Source organism: Haliotis cracherodii, unplaced genomic scaffold, assembly GCF_022045235.1.
Source record: "Haliotis cracherodii isolate W230 unplaced genomic scaffold, xgHalCrac1.p SCAF_6, whole genome shotgun sequence".
Classification (NCBI taxonomy): Eukaryota; Metazoa; Mollusca; class Gastropoda; order Lepetellida; family Haliotidae; genus Haliotis; species Haliotis cracherodii.
This window is the reverse complement of record NW_027266319.1, coordinates 35953457-35975284: the sequence shown is the minus strand read 5'-3', so window position 1 is coordinate 35975284 and position 21828 is coordinate 35953457. Positions and strand designations below refer to the sequence as shown.

Below are 21828 nucleotides of genomic sequence, written 5' to 3'. Positions count from 1 at the left end.
AATTTATTTTCCAAACAAACACATATATTTGAGATCTGTTCGGAGAGTACCGATCCATTTCATAGAGCTAACTATTTGCTGATAATTCCGATGACTTCATGCTAGAGCTAAACAGCATTCTTTGTACAGCAAGACATTATGGCAGTTGTATCGTGACAAACTGTTACAAGTCTGTGACAATATGACACTGCTGTGACAATGTGTGCCCATGTCTTGACATTGTTTACGCAGCACTTTTGTCAACAATGTTGTTTTATCTTGGTCGACAGCGTTGTTACCTTTTTATCGTTTGACAAATGTCTACAATGATGTATGGTGTCTAAAATGTCTTCGCATTGCGATTGACGTTGTCCACGACTGCACTACGTCACCGCCGTCGCCACGGCAATCCGAGCGATGTGACATGCATATGAAGCACCCATACAATCACGTTCACCTACACTTCGACACAAAACAATACAGCTACGCGAAATGACATTGTGATACACTATATTTAAACATATGTCGGCAGAGATGCTTCCCCTTATAAGTGAACATAAAATGCTTAGCGATGAAGTAACATGGAGCAGACAAAACAAGTCAACTCTCTCTTCTTGTTGTAAAGGAGGTAAATATTTTGAAAATAGATTACATGATGGAATTCCCATTACAAATCATGGAACAGGCCGTCTTAATGGTAACGTCTCTGTATACAGACCGTCTTAATAGTGACGCCTCATGGAACAGACCGTCTTAATGGTGACGCCTCATGGAACAGACCGTCTTAATGGTGACGCCTCGTGGAACAGACCGTCTTAATGGTGACGCCTCGTGGAACAGACCGTCTTAATGGTGACGCCTCGTGGTGCAGGCCTTCTTAATAGTGACGCCTCTTGGAACAGACCGTCTTAATGGTGACGCATCAAGCAACAGGGCGTCTCGGTAATGACGTCTCAAGAAACAGGCCGTTTCAGCGATGACGTCGCAATATACAGACTCTGTCATTGATGACGTCTCAAGAAACAAACCGTCTAATGGTGACGTCTCATTGGTGTCGTCTGAGACAGGCCGTCTCAGTGATGACGTCTCGTTGAGGTCGCAATATACAGGCCGTCTCAGCGGTGACGTTTCAAGAAACCTGCTATCTCAGCAGAGAAGTCTCGGGGCATGACCTTCTATACTCTATGCCAAACATGAGCAATGAATGAAATATTCACAGAGATACAAACGATATAAATAATATTTACATAGATAAGAAATTGTGTCTATAGTAGGACGGCATTGCTTATTTACATAATGTACATAACTGTCGCATAGTGGCAAAACAATCATGATATCATTGTAACTGTACGTGATATCACTATAACAGAACTGTAATATCATTATAACCGTACATTATCTTGGTATAACTGTATGTGATATCAGCACGGATAGATGTTTGTATGTGATATCAGCACGGATAGATGTTCCTTATGAATCTATAGAAGCAGGTTTTTTTCATTCAGGTCTGTTAGAAATTTTGAACACTAGAAAACGTTAATCGTGTGATGTTTCAAAACGATGCAGAGATCAAGTTCTGCGCGGTTTGTCGCTGCTGCTTTGAATAGTTGGTTTTGCATTAATGTCTTGCATTGATGATAACTCTACAGTGATGGGCAGTCCGTTTGTCAAGAGCTGGAGTTTAACGTGGGTACCTTCAACACTTGCAGATTCATCAACTTCCAAGCTTGCGATATCAAACTGCAGTAGATCCTTACTCTGTTCGTTGTAATGTTTTTTATTCGTTATTTACTTCGTAATCTCAGAGCATGCTCTGTCGTTGAATTAAATGGTTTGATGAATCTCTTGGCTTTTGGGTGACGCGGTCCGGAAACCAGATCTTGAACAGGCATAATTAATAAAGACTTTGAGAACAGTGAGATACCCCTTAAACAGGGTGGTACGTGGTTTACCTACAAGTATTTCAATACACATATCCAATGAAGTACAGTCTCTAGCCACCGTGTTTAAAACGTAATACTTCCAGATATAGTGATATGTGTAATTCCAAACACACACACACACGAACTGATAGACAGGACAGGCCATGAACCCCTGCAACCGCCTCACAATTCCCTTTCGTGACAGCTTTGACAAACCACGAACAAGACCTAGTATAGTGTCGCAAAACTGATAAAACATGTCACATTATCATAATATTTGTGATACTAAGTATTAATATTGATAAAGATAGTCATTATTTAAGGTCATACGTTTGTCATTTTCAAATGTTTAATACATGAAATAAAGCACATAACATAAAATAATTATTCACATTGCGTATTCACACTCTTCAACCTCCATACTCCTACGTTTTCTTTCTGTATACCCTATTCTTGAAAATGAAATGTCTCCGGTGCATCTACAGGTTAATGTATCGTCAACTGTCACGGTTTGTCCTGGCTGCAAGAGGATGATATTCTAGATCATCTGATCGACTGTCTACGTCTTAATAAAACAAAGCGCTGATTCTCCAGTTCGCTAAAACCGTTATAAATGACACGTTAATAACCATGACAACTGACAATGTGTGCAGGGTCGGAGTCCGTGTGGTTGGAAATGATGGTGGTCTAATGTCAGTCAAAATAGTAGTCATCTTTTATTCGGCGGCACAAACACAGGGCAAACGTCATCCCGAGGACCTGCAAGGTAAAGAATGAAACAAGTCACATGGGAGTGAGTGAGTGAGTGAGTACTGTTTTACGCCGCTTTTAGCAATATTCCAGCAATATCACGGCGGGGGACACCAGAAATGGGCGTCACACATTGTACCCATGTCGGGAATCGAGCCAGGGTCTTCAGCGTGACGAGCGAACGCTTTAACCACAAGGCTACCCGACCGCCCCTCAAGACACATGGAGAAAAGGCAGTATATTTGTTTTATATGATGTTAAGGTGATTATCTCAACTTCAGTAATAATTATCCTCGTTTGTTTGTTGTTTAACGACACGCTCAGAAATATACTAGCGGCGACCTGTAAATAATTGAGTCTTTACCAGACAATCCAGTGATCGATATTGTGAGCAACGATCCACGCCTTCGGGGTACGATGACACGCAAACAACCAAATCACCGAGCCAATTCTAACCCAGTATCCCAACGCTACAACATCCAGTAGTACAACTACCAGGTCGATTTCTCGTGACGATTCGGGTTAGAATTTGTCTTCAGCAACCCATGCTTGCCATAAAAAAGCGATTATGCGTGTCGTGAGAGGCGACTAACGGGATCGACTTGTTTGATGCATGTCATCGTATCCCATTTGCGACTAGGATCGATGCTCATGATATAAATCACTCAATTATTTACAAACCGTGCGGCGGTAAACAAAAAACAAACCAGGCAACTACATATACGCTGTGCAGAGTTGCGTACCTTGGGCACGCCGGAAACCTATGATTGTGGGTTCGAATCCCGGTTAGCCCCCATCATATTTCTAGGTTTGTCAGCACCATACCCGTGCTCGTGGGTTTCACCGAAGTGGTAAACGTCTGAGGCCTTAATCACTTCGGGCTTTCCTCCCACATCAAGCTGAAACGCCGCGATATAACTGCAATACTGTTAAAAGCGGCATTAAACCCAACTCACTCACTCACTCACTACATGTACGTATACTGAAAGTGCATGACATTAATACTACTAGCATTATCCTTACCATCATTGCAGCCACGCCCACCCCTACCCCACCAAGTATCCGGGCGTTGCTTGCGAGGAAAGCAAAAAACTTCGTGTAGCAACCCTGAAACAAAATTCACAAACGGCATCAACCAAGAAGATAATGACCAAATAACATTACAAGTAATTATTTTGACTTATCACATAAATCTACGGTGGTCGCATGGTGATCCATTTATAACAGACATTGTGTCGGGGAAGTAATTATCCGGCTTTGATTGCGTCCTACCTCTGTAAACATCTGGTCATTGAAGGTGATGTCAACCACCGGAGGCCCGACCGCTGGTGTCAGTTTGGGATAGTCCAATCCGGTACACTTTGTCAGGTTCTCGGACATCTGTGTTTTACAACAGCTGTCAGGGATGTACCTTCTGATACCTGTAACAGACACACAACAGACATACATCAGACGACACACGTCTCTCAGACATCTGTGTTTTACAACAGCTGTCAGAGATGTACCGTCTGATACATGTAACAGACAAGCAACAGACATGCATCAGACGACATACGTCTCTCAGACATCTGTGTTTTACAACAGCTGTCAGGGATGTACCTTCTGATACCTGTAACAGACACACAACAGACATACATCAGACAAAACACGTCTCTCAGACATCTGTGTTTTACAACAGCTGTCAGAGATGTACCGTCTGATACATGTAACAGACAAGCAACAGACATGCATCAGACGACATACATCTCTCATACATCTGTGTTTTACAACAGCTGTCAGGGATGTACCTTCTGATACCTGTAACAGACACACAACAGACATACATCTGACGACACACGTCTCTCAGACATCTGTGATTTACAACAGCTGTCAGGGATGTACCGTCTGATACATGTAACAGACACACAACAGACATACATCAGACGACACACGTCTCTCAGACATCTGTGTTTTACAACAGCTGTCGGGAATGTACCGGCTGATACCTGTAACAGACAAACAACAGACATACATCTGACGACACACGTCTCCCAGACATCTGTGTTTTACAACAGCTGTCAATGTGCGCCGTTTGTCATCTTTAACATGCAAAATTGAAGAATGCAATTTTAAAATGATTTTGACAAAATATCTGTCCACTGAACCCGGCTAGGATCTGACCAGTGGCCGGCCCCTATTGCCACCATTGTCAGTAGTTGGCACAACGTACACCCTCCCGCACCTCACACAGTGTCTACCGACTGTATGTTCCAGATGTACGCTATATCATAAGTAATACACGAGTCAGGCAGATTATGCCCTGGCGTTGCCAGGCTACCTTTCACATTTTCTCTTTACAATAATACATTTTCGGCCTAACGAGACCCTAAATTAGATCCCTACCTCGCTCGTGCAATGCTATCTTGACCGTCTCACTCCAGGGTGAACGACAAGATATCCCACTTAGCTTCGCCCAAAGTCTGGCGTGATTTGTGGAGCCGAAGCAGCAAATGTCAGTATTGATAACGCAAGTATTACGGACGTAACAGATAGCGAGAGGCGAATGTTCATCTGAAGGAGATAGCGACTAGAATTATTGAAACCATTACAATTATACGGTTGGAATGAAGAGGCTATATGACAGGATTACAGTCCTGACTATAGGTAAGTGTGTTCAGACCTGGAACAATCATACCACTGGATGATAGTGTGAGTAGCAGTCTAATTAAGCGGGTTACGCAGACCAACCAAAGCTGGTATCCGCTGCGGATGCCACCATCTCCAGCAACTCGCTGTTAGGTTAAGCCCACCATACTTACTGTAGGGGGCACGGGTGGCCCAGTCGTCTAAGGCGCCACGATTCGCTGTGCAGAGTTGCGTCCCGTGGACACGCCAGAAACCTATGATTGTGGCTTCGAATCCCGGTTAGGCCCGATTATGTTTCTAGGTTTGTCAGTACCATACTCCTGCTCGTGGGTTTCACCGAAGTGGTAAACGTCTGAGACCTGCATCACCTCAGGCTTTCCTCCCACATTAAGCTGACACGCCGTGATATAACTGGAGTACTGTTAAAAGCGGCGTTAAACCAAACTCACTCACTCACTCACTACTTACAGGAAACGCGCAGACACAGAGGGCCATTCTGTCCGTTAACACACATGTAGGGACACGCATTAGTCTTATAGTTTGTTTGTCTGTTTGTTGTTTAACGCCGCACTCAGCAATATTCAAGCTATATGACGTCTTTCTGTACATAATCGAGTCTGGACCAGACAATCCAGTGATTGACATCATGGGCTCATGATACACACAGGCAACACACATTATACTGAGGACCTAGTCTGTCTCATGATACACACAGGCAACACACACTATACTGAGGACCTAGTCTGTCCCATGATACACACAGGCAACACACATTATACTGAGGACCTAGTCTGTCTCATGATACACACAGGCAGCACACACTATACAGAGGACCTAGTCTGTCTCATGATACACACAGGCAACACACATTATACTGAGGACCTAGTCTGTCTCATGATACACACAGGCAACACACACTATACTGAGGACCTGGTCTGTCTCATGATACACACAGGCAACACACACTATACTGAGGACCTAGTCTGTCTCATGATACACACAGGCAACACACACTATACTTAGGACCTAGTCAGTCGCATTATGCACACATATACATTTCCAGCTTAATGACGCTGCCACCATTGTGTAAGTATCTGACCAAGTTACCTGTCTGGTTCTTGTACCACAGGGTGTTCTCCTTGTAGTACGCCCAAGATGTCGTCGAGTTGATGCCCCCATCCACTCCACAGCAACCGAACTGAGAGAAACAAATACAAAATTACGTCAGTATTGCTCCTCGTGTAGGGATCATTACATGTGGTTATCAAGGAACGACAAAGTGTTAAGATTTTAATCCCTTTGCCGTGTCAGGATCCCTATCTCGTTCTCGTGGCAAACATCTTCCACCTCCGTCACTTTCAGATTTTTTGTTACAGTTGGCGATTTCAATAATGTTCAGGCTTTAACCTAACTCACTATTTTATCCTGATGTCAATTAAAGCGACAAAGCCCTTTCCATATTTATGAGAAATTCTGACAACATCATGAGCATGAATTTATGAATCCCTATCAAATAGTGATGGTACCAGGTGTTCATGAAAAGCTGAGCGTACCCTGCCCCACCGGTAGAACAAACACATGCAAAGGCAAGTCAATAGTTCACCTGATCAAAACATTAATGATTGTACAAGTCAAAACAGGGAATTGCATCACACATCAGTTTGGTCAGTGATGTGTCAAATTTGGAAATGTCCATATATCTGCAATAACAAATGTTGAAGGCTTTACTGAGGCCTTGAATGTTTTGACCTTGATAAAACAATTTCTGAGAGCAAGAGTATATGACGCTCTTTGAAATCTACGCAGAAAGAGCTTGCTCGATTGTACCTCAAAAGTTGCGAAATGGAAATACTAAGGGCTGGAGCTGCATGGATACTGCTCGACATAAAGGGAATGTTGATTTCCTGAAAGCTGTAGTCATCCCTCAGGGAGACCAGACCGGGATGAAGTGTAGTTTTTACTTGGTACTGACCCTTGAAGATGCAACCCATCCTTGTCAATCCATGCTTGCCGCAAAATGCGACTATGTTTGTCGTACGAGGCGACTAACGGAAAGGAGTGGTCACGCTCATTTTTTTTGTTTGATGCATGTCACCGTATTCCAATTGAGTGGATCGGCGCTCATGATATCAATCACTGGATTGTCTGGTCCAGACTTACTAATTTACATACCGCCGTCATACTGCTGGGCTATTGCTGAGGGCAGCGTTAAAAAACAAACAAACAAACTTGGTACCGGAGCAGTCAAGTCCCTGCCTTCTGGGTATGCTAATACACTGTATCAGCTATCTCACCGTAGAGACGAGGAAATTACGGTAGGCAAAACTGGGCGTCTGTAACCTGGGCCTCCGTGGGTACGAGTGTTGTGGCATTGTCACTTCTGATCGCCTGGTAGTCTGACGTTCCCACTATGTAAGTTTTAGGGCATATTACCATTGAGAACACTACAAATCGGCTTCAATTGTCATTAGAATCAGATAACTTTGGGCTTGATCATCACGCTTTGGTTGCAGGACATTACATCCAAACGGTGGTGTTTGTTGTTCGCCAGTGTACCTGGTTCAGGTTCGAATCTGCCACGGTGATATTGCTAAAATATTGCCGACTGCCGCTCAGTCATTTCTGCACGACGAACAATTAAACGCCCCAAACACACGTCTGTGACCACCTCCCCACAGTCCGACCTCACCCAGTCGGGTTTTCTTTCACATGCTACATGACGCGTGCACTCGCTTCAGAAATACACTTACGGCGTTTATGGCAATCGTTGACTTCTCTGCAGCCTGTTTGAGATTCATCATCTCATTCCAATGCTACAGATGTAATGCGAACAATGTCTCCATCATTAAGTCTTCCAATGTAACCTGACTGTCGCCGTGGGTTAGAGTGGGTCAATCACAGCGAGACTCACAACTAACCTAGCCTACAGAGAGTTTCATCATGTCATAGAAGTAATCATCCCTGTTGTGTCCCTTGACGTTGAGAATACAATGAATTCTAAAGCGCATATCGCACTGACTTGGTATGTTTGCTCATACGTGATGCGAGATGATAGAACATCATTTTTAAGGCAGGTCCATTTTGTTTTAACGGATGAGGCTTTGAAATATAAATAGGATATTTTTGTGTAAGAATCTGCCTTTAAATCAACCCTTGAAATAACTTTCTTTCGCCTCTTGCATCTTGTCACGTTAACCTGAACATTCGTGAAACATGTTGAAGGTTGGTCTGGTTGGAGTGGAAATATAATATATTGGAAGCTGCATGTTTAAGTTCATGTTATTTTGCAAGCATAAAGTACGAGTCAGATGTCGGTTCCAGCTTTGTACTGGATAATATTCACCTTCTTAATTCAATGAAACTGTCGACCAATCTGCCACCCACTTTGCCTGAGCGCTTGCTCATGTGATATTTAACAGAGCGTCGAGTGTAAGGACAGTCCTTCAAAATTGTCATGTAATTTTCAGGATAAATAGTTTATACGGCGTTCTGGCCCTAACAACGTCCCGTTCTCTCTGGTCACCGTGACCTATGCTTCATACACAAACGACCCTGTCAAATCCAGGCTAAATATTCCTGAAAACTCACAATTTTTTGCATAAAATCCCACGCATTTGTAACTGGATCTTTTCCTGCCATGCCGTAACTTGAGTTCAGTGACCGATACAGCTCGTTTATCGTATGCTCGCCAATCTGGAAATAATAATAATAACAATCATAATCATAATCATAATGGGAGGGCGTGGTTTGATTAACGTTGGGGCTCTTCATGATAGAATTGTTTTGTGCTCTTTTGCACACATTTATTTGTCTGATGATCCTCTTGCGAAGCATGTCAAGACTCGTGATGAAAGGCATTCCACGGTTTTCTAAAACGAGCCAAGGATGTGGGACATAATCTCAATGTGAGTATTGATTTTGTTGATGGTTCTGTACTGCTGGACGGTGCGGAAATAAGTGTCGACCAAGCGAAGTGCCATATCAAGTCGACCCAGACTCAGTTTTTCAAGGAGAGGCTATCTGAACGACCACTGCATCGAGTTTATGTGCAGTGTGTTGAGAGCATCAACAACCCTGCTGAGTCCTTCGCTTGGATGAAGGCGGCTGGCATGAAAAGTGCTTCTCAGACCAGTCACTTCCCACTCGAAACCGCCAGTGTGTGATTTTGCATCAAAATGTAAATATGAAAATTAATGTAGATTATGCAATGAAATAAGTGAGACCGCCCAACACATTGTTAGTGGATGCCCCGCGTTAGCATAAACACAGTATCCTAAGAGACATGATGGTGCAGCTCGATCATTTTATTACCGTCTTCGCAATGCTTGTGGTTGTGACACAGAGGTCCATCCATGGTACGATCCGGAATAGGGCGTCATGGAAAATGATAAATACAAAATTCTTTGGAATAGGCCCGTTTACAGCCTCAGATGTGTCCAGGCCTACAAACCTGATCTTGTCCTTTAAGATAAATCCAATTATATCATGTATATCATTCAATTTTCTGTCCCTTTTGACACTATTTTGATTGACAAGATTCAAGAAAAATATGGCAAATATTTGGACCTCCCTTTCGAAATTTCCCGCTTACATCCCAAGTACCAAGTTGTCCCAGCCCCTATTATTCTCGGTGTCTTAGGTTTGGTACCTCCAAATCTGTAGACTGACATTGAGTACCCGGGTTTGCTACCAGAAATACAGCCGTTCTGACAATCTGGGTAATGCAGAAGGCTGCAGTGTTGGGGAGTTTTCACATTCTCCGAAAGGTTCTGGGTGGGTTTTGCTAGGCAGCGCTTCCTGGGAGAAGTCCCATTCGCTGTCTGGGCTGCGTGTCGCGGGGGCATGGGCCCTGAGCTGATGATAAGCCTAACAAGCCTGACTGTGCCAGGATCACCCGAACTCTCATTGATGCATTTTTTTTTATTTTAATATGTCAATAATTATAATAACAATAACAAAAACAATAATCATATAATATTGGTTCAATGAAGCCTGGGGCTAGATATGTGCCACTACATGGTCCCTACCATGTTTGAAATGTTGTAAATTTGTGCCGAAAAAAGCAAATGTGATTTTTTTTCCAAAAAAAGAAGTTATGAATAAGATTATATTCTAAACATTAGAACCATGTGGAGGTATTCTATGAGTGCTCACTGAGCGCCAGCACATTTCATATTTTGGATATCAAATCGCTAACGTAAGATATTGAAAATCAAGCATGTGATAAACTGGACTGCGTGGTCTAATTTCTTTTCTTCCTCAGTTTTAACGTATTATACGTATCGCACGACTGATTTAATCTAACTTACCTGATTTACTTTTGTCTAGTTCAAATAACTACAAAGCAACACCAGCAAGTCAAAGACGTATACAGATATGACAATAGCTACAAACCAGGTCTCTTATGGCTAGCTTTGTCCTACCCATGTCTAGACGGTTTAATTAATACCGTGTGTAAAATGTGTATAGCTGGATCGTAATAAAGTTAGGGTATCTGCTTGCCGCTTGGTAAATTAGAATATGAAACGTTGCAGACGAGGAAGGGTTTGCTGTCATGATGGTGATGTCCTACCTGGCCTCTGTATGCATAGACGAGGACGCCGCCCACGACAAGCCCGAAGAACATCACAAGCAGTAAGGCGAAGAACTGCAACAGACACCAGTACTTAGCTAGAGCATCATGAGGTACATATACATACATACATAAAGGTATTAATTGCATGTCTATGCAAGGTTAATTACACGTTTCAAAGGTAAATCCCGAATTCTACATTATGCTATTCACACGTGTCAACAGAAGAAAACGAGGTATGTGTATGACTACATAAGGGTACTAACTTGTTTCAACCAGAGTTGTATGTATGTCTACATGAGTTTATTTACACGTGTCAACCAGAGCTATATAAGTTCTGCACCAGGTGTAAATGTCTCCACAATAGGTCATGGTACAGTGGAATGCTCAGAGGTACCTGTAAGCTTTATGTTACAGTTAAAGACCCAGAAGTGTCCAATGTCTACTTCGGGTTACAGTTAAAGACTCGGGGGTGTCCAATGTCTACTTCAGGTTACAGTTAAAGACCACGAGGTGTCCAATGTCTACTTTATGTTACAGTTAAAGACTCGGAGGTGCCCAATGTCTACTTCAGGTTACAGTTAAGACTCGGGGGTGTCCGATGTCTATTTCAGATTACAGTTAAAGACCCAGAGGTGTCCAATGTCTACTTTATGTTACAGTTAAAGACTCAGAGGTGTCCAATGTCTACTGTATGTTACAGTTAAAGACTCAGAGGTGTCCAATGTCTACTGTTTATTACAGTTAAAGACTCAGAGGTGTCCAATGTCTACTTTATGGTACAGTTAAAGACCCAGATGTGTCCAATGTCTACTTCAGGTTACAGTTAAAGTCTCGGGGGTGTCCGATGTCTATTTTATGTTACAGTTGAAGACTCAGTGGTGTCCGATGTCTACTTTGTGTTACAGTTGAAAACCAGGTGTCCGATGTCTATTTTATGTTACAGTTGAAGAAACAGAGGTGTCCGATGTCTACTTTGTGTTACAGTTAAAGACTCAGAGGTGTCGAATGTCTACTTTATGTTACAGTTGAAGACAGTACTTTATGTTACATGCGATGATAGGAAGCTGGTAGGTGTATTACCGTAACCAGCATGCATCGGACTTCCTTGATGGCGCCGCAGCATCCGAGGAATGAGAGAACGATGACCACGCCCCCTGTTACCATGAGAGCCAATGACAGTATGGAGTAGAGATTGCTTCCCAAGATGGCCGACACCTTCGTGATCCCCGTCTGGCTGGTGCGGGTGTAGATGCCGAGCCCTAACAACCCACATCCTGCGACCTGGAACATCGAATATGACGTTTAAACAAGCACACATGTTATAATGAAGTCGGATAAAATACATCGTCCACTTCGAGTCTCGAGGAACATATTCTTTGGAAATGCCCAGATTTGACTGAAGCGTGTGCTGTTATGTCAATATCATACGCATCGGAAAAACCCTTGAGCATTCTTCAATTACCGTTAAGTGTAGAAATGTCTATCTAATGCACTGGCTGTAGACACATCGATTAACTTTGAAAAGTAATACTTTCAACTAGACAAGAGGTCATAACACAGAAAGGTCAAGATTGGAGATGCAGTGTGAAGTTTCCGATAACATAAAATATTGTCCCTAGAAAGGCACTGACCAATTCATAGTTGGTTTTGTTTGGGTTTTATTCTTTTTTTTCTTTGGCGGTGTTTTGTTTCTTTGTTTGGTATTGTTTTGTTATGGGGAGGTGGGGGGGTGGGGGGGGGGGGGGGGGGGGGGGGTTGCTCACAACAAATGTATCTAATATTTATTTTGTGGAGTGTTTTCTTCAGATACACTTAAAATTAGTCAATACGTCATGTATGGTTGCAAGCCACGGTTCAAAGCAGTGCCATTTACACCAGCACAATGTGATCGTGGAACATGAGGATGTTACAGGCATTGATCGCGAGTTACTCCGCCATACTGATGAAGGACTCGCTTGCCCCCTGTGTCCTGAATTGAGTTAGATTAACGGTGTAGCGATCTCAGAAAAATAGCTATACATTGATCCAAAGTTTGTCGATTTCCGGACCACGATAATGAAACACTTAATCGTGAGTTGAGAGCTGCATGGACCTTCAACGGGACTTGTTATCGCGGAGATAAAGCAGGGAATTGTTTAAGATGTTAGCCTTAGAAACAGGCTCGAGACTCGTTGAAGGATGAGACTTTCAAATAAAATCGGAGCTTTGATGTGAATCTCCCTTCAAGCAAAAGGATGGCACCCCATTAAACTGTTTGCGTTGTAAAACATAATCATGTAGGAGTGAAGCGTCGTAACTCTCCATGACATCAGCATCTGTTTGAAATGAAACCACACAGCCTTTGATTTCTCATTCGTAATAAGTCGAAACACGACTGGGATTGTCAGACACTGAACTTTGAAATTTGATGAGTGTTATAAAAGGCAAACGGGAACGTCATACATTGGGGACATAACACCAAAAGAGAAAGCGTTGTTCATGGAACACCTGGTGTCTGCACTTCCTGTGTCCTGTGTCCTGATTCGTATATCGTGTGTGGCATTTGATTTCCGTGACTGATATCTTCCCGGCACCTACTTTCAACTCTATGAAATCATATTAGTATAGATTTTCGACACTTTTGGAATGCACCCCCTTCCAGTGTAAGATCCAGCTGAAATAAGGTCGCGATAAGCTATATGAAATCATCATGAGTGCGGTGAGATAGATTAAAGTGATTATAAGTCCTACTACAATGTTACTAACCAGAAGAGAAAGGTCAGTCTGTTATTTCGAATGTGAATATGTCCGTTACATCAGGGGCTTGTTGGTTGGTTGGCTGGTTGTTTAACGCCACACTCAGCAATATTCCAGCTATACGACGGCGGTCTGTAAAAAAACGAGTCTGGACCAGACAATCCGGTGATTGATATCATGAGTATCGATCAACACAATTGAGATCGATGACGTGTATCAACCAAGCCAGCGAGCCTGACCCCCAAATCCCGTTAGTCGCCTCTTACGACAAGCATAGTCGCCATTTAAGGCGAGCATGGGTTGCTGAAGACCTTTTCTACCCCAAATCTTCACGGGTCTGGGGCTTGTATGGTTCTTGAATAACGGTAAGAAGACGGCGGCTGGTGGCCCAGATGTTAAAGGGCGTGACAAGGACCCTGGAGACATTCCCCAAAGGTTCAAAAGTGCGAAGCCCACTGACACTGTCGAGACAAAACAACGAATTAGGTTCGTTATGTCCGATCTTCGGTACATTATTTGTGTTTGTTTAACGCAGTAAACCGACACAATCCAACGACGACGTTCCGTTGTCCGTGTTGCCACAGACCCGCAATTTACACTGGACAAAGCACAGGAATATCTATTGTGTCCGTTGGAAGGTGTAACGAGGACAACGAATCAAGTCGTCCTCAATAATCCTCTGATACCCATCACCAGTAATGACATGATTACAGACTTTATGTCGGTGATGGAGACGCTATCGCGGACGCTGTCGTGGATGTTGTCCTACTTGGGGAATCAAACATTGGTATTGACACGTTCCCGGGATAATTGCAGTTAGAAACACCAAGTCTTACAACTCTTGTGTCAGTGTGGGAGTGAGTGGATGGGTCACCAGTAGCACTCCATGTCAATAGTGATTAGTCCAGATACTCGCAATTAAATATAAAGGTGGAGTGAGTGAGTGAGTTGGGGTTAACAGTAATACAACGGCCATTGATCATAGGTTTCTGGAACACCCCGAGGATGCAAATCGACACAAACGTGCCTCAATTCAGGCTGATCTGAACGGAGTAGCTGAAGTGATATTTAAGAGAGACATTAAGAGATCCAATGCCACATTTATAGTTCTCCGTGAGGCGAGTGTTGAGAAACAGCCGTCATGGCTGATAGTGTTAATGGCGCGATCGAGGGGGGTGAATTAAGCCGAGTAGGCATGTCGAGCTCATTATGATGCCATTACGACCCAGACAAAAGCTATAATTTGCACCGACGGAGTCAATTACATGAGAAAACCACCTGGGTGAATAGACGGGAAGAATTAAAGATTTTGTTTTGTTTGTTTGTTGTTTAACGCCGCACACAGTAATATTCCAGCTGTATGACCTCTCTCTGTAAATAATCAAGTCTGGACCAGACAATCCAGAGATGGACATAACGAGCACCGATCCACACAATTAGGATACGATGACATGCATCAACCAGGTCAGCGAGCCTGACCACCCGATCCCGTTAGTCGCCTTCTTACGACAAGCACAGTTGCCTTTTACGGAAAGTATGTTGGTGTTTAATGCCGCTTTGAACAGTATTCCAGTAATATCACGGCGTGTCAGCTTGATATGGGAGGAGAGTTATGCAGGACTCAGATATTTACCGCTTTGGTGAAACCCAAGAGCACGGGTATGGCGAACCGGGATTTTCGAACAATCATAGGTTTCTAGCGTGACTAAGGCGGCGCCTTACACGATAGGCCCGTGCCCCTACCCACCCCAACAGCACAAATCGTGACTCACCAGGATGATGGCGTTGAACAGGAACATGGAGTATTTGAGGAAGTTACCACATCCATTGAGGCCCATCTTGGATGACTAAAACACAAAAAATATAATGGTGAGTGAGTAGAATATTCCAGCAAAATCACGGCGGTTGGCGTACAAATCGCCTTCACGCATTTGGGGAATCGAACTTTCGGCGTGACGATGGAATGCTAAACACATCGCCTAGAAACACAAAGAGAATCTTCAAATGCCTTGAGACACGAGCTAAATAACCCGTGACTTCAGAGAATATTATTCTAACCCTGTCATGTGAGGGTAATGCATACTTGACTGGACATGGAAACAATGAATACTCTTCGTGACATGAGAAGAAACGTACATTTTCACTTAAAATAAGGAATACCCTGTCTGTCTGATACAATAATGTGAGTGAGTGAGTAGGGTTTAACGCCGCTTTTAACATTATTCCAGTTATATCACGGCATGTGGGAGGAAAGCCCGAAGTGATGCAGGTTTCAGATGTTTACCACTTCGGCGAAACCCACGGGCACGGGTATGGTGCTGACAAACCTAGAAACATAATCGGGGCGAACCGGGATTCGAACCCACAATCATAGGTTTCTGGCGTGCCCAAGGGACGCAACTCTGCACAGCGAAATGCGGCGCCTTAGACGACTGGGCCACCCGTGCCCCCTCCTATGTTACGTAATGCTCGATTACCCAGTGTCTATTCCATCTCTATTCTATTCTATGTATGACGGACCCCTTCGACAACATATCTTTGTTCCGGAAGTGACGTCCCCACTTCCATCGATGTAAAATTTAACTACCCACAACATTTCTCTCTCATGATAGTAATTTGGTATGACGAGAATTTTAAGCGTCGTGCTCTCGAAACAAAGTGAAAATGAAGCAATGGTATCGAATTGATCCAGGTACGTATTTATCACATAAAGGTAAAACACACTGGATAATCGAGGGTGGCGTGACGTATGAACAGTACATGCTGAATATAGAACACACGTGGATTGTGTATCGGAACAACAACTAAATATCCATGCTAGGCAAATGCTATACTTCCGTGCGATTCGAGAGTACTATCAGAACCTGAGAACAATTAAATCTCCGTGTAACCTGAGAACAATGAAACCCTGTGTATCCTGAGAACAATGAAAACTCCGTGTAACCTGAGAACAATGAAATCCCCGTGTAACCTGAGAACAATTAAATCTCCGTGTAACCTGAGAACAATAAAATCTCTTTGTATCCTGAGAACAATGAAAACTCCGTGTAACCTGAGAACAATGAAATCTCCGTGTAACCTGAGAACAATGCAATCTCCGTGTAACCTGAGAACAATGCAATCTCCGTGTAACCTGAGAACAATGAAATCCCCGTGTAACCTGAGAACAATGAAATCTCCGTGTAACCTGAGAACAATGAAATCCCCGTGTAACCTGAGAACAATTAAATCTCCGTGTAACCTGAGAACAATGAAATCCCGTGTAACCTGAGAACAATGCAATCTCCGTGTAACCTGAGAACAATAAAATCTCCGTGTAACCTGAGAACAATGAAATCCCCGTGAAACCTGAGAACAATGAAATCTCCGTGTAACCTGAGAACAATGCAATCTCCGTGTAACCTGAGAACAATGAAATTTCCGTGTAAACTGAGAACAATGAAATCTCCGTGTAACCTGAGAACAATGCAATCTCCGTGTAACCTGAGAACAATGCAATCTCCGTGTAACCTGAGAACAATGAAATCCCCGTGTAACCTGAGAACAATGAAATCCCCGTGTAACCTGAGCACAATGCAATCTCCGTGTAACCAGTGAACGGTGAAATCTCCGTGTAACCTGAGAACAATGAAATCCTCGTGTAACCTGAGAACAATGCAATCTCCGTGTAACCTGATCACTATGCAATATCTGTGTAACCTGAGAACAATGAAATCTCCGTGTAACCAGTGAACGATGAAATCTCTGTGTAACTTGAGAACATTTGAAACTCCGTGTAACCAGTGAACGATGAAATCTCCGTGTAACCTGATCACAATGCAATCTCCGTGTAACCTGAGAACAATGAAATCTCCTTGTAGCGTAATATAAATGAATACCCCGTGTGATTTGAGGAAAATGAAAAAATACACCGTGTCACGTGAGAACAGTGAAAAGTCCTAGTAATGTCAAGACAGCGATAATCGCGTGTAATGTGAGATAAAGGAAATCCCCATGTCTTCTTACATGTATGCAATCTCCGTGTAACATGAGATCAAAGAATATCCAGTATGACGTGTGAACAAGGAATGCCTTTTGTAATTCGAAAATAATGAAGTCTCCATGTAACGTGAGAACGAAGAAACGTAAGACAAACTGATACACCGTGAAAAGAAACCATCCTAACCGTGATCAATACATTTTATAATTCGTAAAATTCGAGGGGAGTGGAGGGGTTAAAGATGCCACATGTTAAAACCATATGTGTTTTGAAGAATAGTAAAGACCTTATCAGACTGGAAACTTAAAGGTTGGGGAAGGTTGTTTTTTGAGAAGAAAAAAATCATATTTTCCAGTATTTCCAACCAAACGACGGCGGAAAATGTTTTTTTTGTTTACGGAATGAATTTGCCAAAATTTAAAAATGGCCAAACCATTCGCATTGATTAAATTACCCGACATCATATAGAAGCCAATTGTAATCATGTTCAATATACGTGTAATGTCTGTTAAAACTAAAGTTTAATCCCTTGCATATTCCACCATGAACAAACACTTCCCCCTAAAGAAATAAGCAATACCGTCATCGTGGAATGACCTCAGGTTGGAAACAATTTGGAACATTTACATTTCAAAATGTTACGTGTTTTCTGAGACACGACTCTCATTTTTGGCAGTGACAAGGTGACCTTGTGAACTATTGATTGCGCATTGACTGTCAACAACCCCTGCCCTTGCAGTGTGCTCATCAGAGGTCAGGACGATCTGAGAGTTGACTTAAGCATGCACATCGTTAGATGTCAATCCACAGGCAAAGAAACGAGAGACGCTAGAAATATGTACCTGAAACACCTGCTTAAATCGACACAGCTTTATAATGGAGACATTAACAAGTGCATGTCGTGATCTCAGTGTCTTGCAGCGATGGCGGCATAAGGTGTTGATCTTTGTTCCACAAAACGGTCTTAGCGCTACGATTGTCGTAATTACATGTTAAAAAAAGGAGCTCCGATAGTTTGTATCTATGTATTTTGTGTATTTTATCTTTGAAGAATGGGCCCTGGGCCACCCCTTTTCTCAAAGCGGTCGTAGCGCAACGACTATCGTAAGTCTTGGCTGGGGCGTAAGTTCTTGTTAGTTACGTCAATCTTAGCGCTGCGATCGCTTCACGGAACGGGGCTCTGCATGTGACCATGTCCAATCTTTTGTTCTTACGTTGATTCTTAATACATCATATAAAGATACACCGAACCCCATTAATACTGACACCGGAACCGCTTACCGTGAAATCATCCCATTTAAAAATATCCAGGTTAAGTAACCACGTTCGGATGTCCATTTGTATATATTAACACTGACAGTCCATAATGAGTGGTGTCCGGAGTATCGCGGTCCTGACTCACCGGGTTTCACTGTATTACCAATAATACTAGTTCACTAGCAAAGTGATGAGAAAATGTATATTTTATTAATAATACAGATAACGTTGAGAGTAGAGATATATAATAGTGACGGGGAGGTGGAGTAGGCTATAATACAGATAACGTTGAGAGTAGAGATACCTAACAGTGACGGGGAGGTGGAGTAGGCTATAATACAGATAACGTTGAGAGTAGAGATACCTAACAGTGACGGGGAGTTGGAGTAGGCTATAATACAGATAACGTTGAGAGTAGAGATACCTAACAGTGACGGGGAGGTGGAGTAGGCTATACTATAGATAACGTTGAGAGTAGAGATACCTAACAGTGACGGGGAGGTGGAGTAGGCTATAATACAGATAACATTGAGAGTAGAGATACCTAACAGTGACGGGGAGGTGGAGTAGGCTATAATACAGATAACATTGAGAGTAGAGATACCTAATCGTGACGGGGAGGTGGAGTAGGCTATAATATAGATAACGTTGAGAGTAGAGTTACCTAACAGTGACGGGGAGTTGGAGTAGGCTATAATACAGAAAACGTTGAGAGTGGAGATATATAATAGTGACGGGAATGTGGAGTAGGCTATAATATAGATAACGTTGAGAGTAGAGATACCAAACAGTGACGGGGAGGTGGAGTAGGCTATAATATAGATAACGTTGAGAGTAGAGATACCTAACAGTGACGGGGAGGTGGTGTAGGCTATAATACAGATAACATTGAGAGTAGAGATACCTAATCGTGACGGGGAGGTGGAGTAGGCTATAATATAGATAACGTTGAGAGTAGAGATACCTAACAGTGACGGGGAGTTGGAGTAGGCTATAATACAGAAAACGTTGAGAGTGGAGATATATAATAGTGACGGGAATGTGGAGTAGGCTATAATATAGATAACGTTGAGAGTAGAGATACCAAACAGTGACGGGGAGGTGGAGTAGGCTATAATATAGATAACGTTGAGAGTAGAGATACCTAACAGTGACGGGGAGGTGGTGTAGGCTATAATACAGATAACATTGAGAGTAGAGATACCTAATCGTGACGGGGAGGTGGAGTAGGCTATAATACAGATAACGTTGAGAGTAGAGATACCTAACAGTGACGGGGAGTTGGAGTAGGCTATAATACAGAAAACGTTGAGAGTGGAGATATATAATAGTGACGGGAATGTGGAGTAGGCTATAATATAGATAACGTTGAGAGTAGAGATACCAAACAGTGACGGGGAGGTGGAGTAGGCTATAATACAGATAACGTTGAGAGTAGAGATACCTAACAGTGACGGGGAGTTGGAGTAGGCTATAATACAGATAACGTTGAGAGTAGAGTTACCTAACAGTGACGGGGAGTTGGAGTAGGCTATAATACAGATAACGTTGAGAGTAGAGATACCTAACAGTGACGGGGAGGTGGAGTAGGCTATAATATAGATAACGTTGAGAGTAGAGATACCTAACAGTGACGGGGAGGTGGAGTAGGCTATAATATAGATAACGTTGAGAGTAGAGATACCTAACAGTGACGGGGAGGTGGTGTAGGCTATAATACAGATAACATTGAGAGTAGAGATACCTAACAGTGACGGGGAGGTGGTGTAGGCTATAATATAGATAACGTTGAGAGTAGAGATACCTAACAGTGACGGGGAGGTGGTGTAGGCTATAATATAGATAACGTTGAGAGTAGAGATACCTAATCGTGACGGGGAGGTGGAGTAGGCTATAATATAGATAACGTTGAGAGTAGAGATACCTAACAGTGACGGGGAGGTGGTGTAGGCTATAATACAGATAACATTGAGAGTAGAGATACCTAATCGTGACGGGGAGGTGGAGTAGGCTATAATACAGATAACGTTGAGAGTAGAGATACCTAACAGTGACGGGGAGTTGGAGTAGGCTATAATACAGAAAACGTTGAGAGTGGAGATATATAATAGTGACGGGAATGTGGAGTAGGCTATAATATAGATAACGTTGAGAGTAGAGATACCAAACAGTGACGGGGAGGTGGAGTAGGCTATAATACAGATAACGTTGAGAGTAGAGATACCTAACAGTGACGGGGAGTTGGAGTAGGCTATAATACAGATAACGTTGAGAGTAGAGTTACCTAACAGTGACGGGGAGTTGGAGTAGGCTATAATACAGATAACGTTGAGAGTAGAGATACCTAACAGTGACGGGGAGGTGGAGTAGGCTATAATATAGATAACGTTGAGAGTAGAGATACCTAACAGTGACGGGGAGGTGGAGTAGGCTATAATATAGATAACGTTGAGAGTAGAGATACCTAACAGTGACGGGGGGTGGGGTAGGCTATAATACAGATAACGTTGAGAGTAGAGATACCTAACAGTGACGGGGAGTTGGAGTAGGCTATAATATAGATAACGTTGAGAGTAGAGATACCTAACAGTGACGGGGAGTTGGAGTAGGCTATAATATAGATAACGTTGAGAGTAGAGATACCTAACAGTGACGGGGAGGTGGTGTAGGCTATAATATAGATAACGTTGAGAGTAGAGATACCTAATCGTGACGGGGAGGTGGAGTAAGTTATAATACAGATAACGTTGAGAGTAGAGATACCTAACAGTGACGGGGAGGTGGAGTAGGCTATAATATAGATAACGTTGAGAGTAGAGATACCTAACAGTGACGGGGGGTGGGGTAGGCTATAATACAGATAACGTTGAGAGTAGAGATACCTAACAGTGACGGGGAGTTGGAGTAGGCTATAATATAGATAACGTTGAGAGTAGAGATACCTAACAGTGACGGGGAGTTGGAGTAGGCTATGATATAGATAACGTTGAGAGTAGAGATACCTA

At 42.9% G+C, this 21828-nt stretch overlaps 1 protein-coding gene across 9 annotated transcripts in view; it reads right to left on the bottom strand.

Annotated features, from left to right (window-relative positions):
• LOC139446206 (CD151 antigen-like) overlaps positions 1-21828 on the bottom strand; it is a 74817-nt gene continuing 52989 nt past the window's right edge. For all 9 annotated transcript variants that reach the window (XM_071227520.1, XM_071227522.1, XM_071227521.1 and 6 more), the window contains 8 exons: positions 15360-15434; positions 11932-12132; positions 10849-10923; positions 8865-8969; positions 6384-6474; positions 3924-4072; positions 3675-3758; positions 1-2660 (listed from right to left, as the gene is read on the bottom strand). In XM_071227520.1, coding sequence (XP_071083621.1) covers positions 2595-2660; positions 3675-3758; positions 3924-4072; positions 6384-6474; positions 8865-8969; positions 10849-10923; positions 11932-12132; positions 15360-15434 — 846 coding nt within the window. In that variant the 3' untranslated portion in view covers positions 1-2594. The remainder of the gene's footprint in view (positions 2661-3674; positions 3759-3923; positions 4073-6383; positions 6475-8864; positions 8970-10848; positions 10924-11931; positions 12133-15359; positions 15435-21828) is intronic.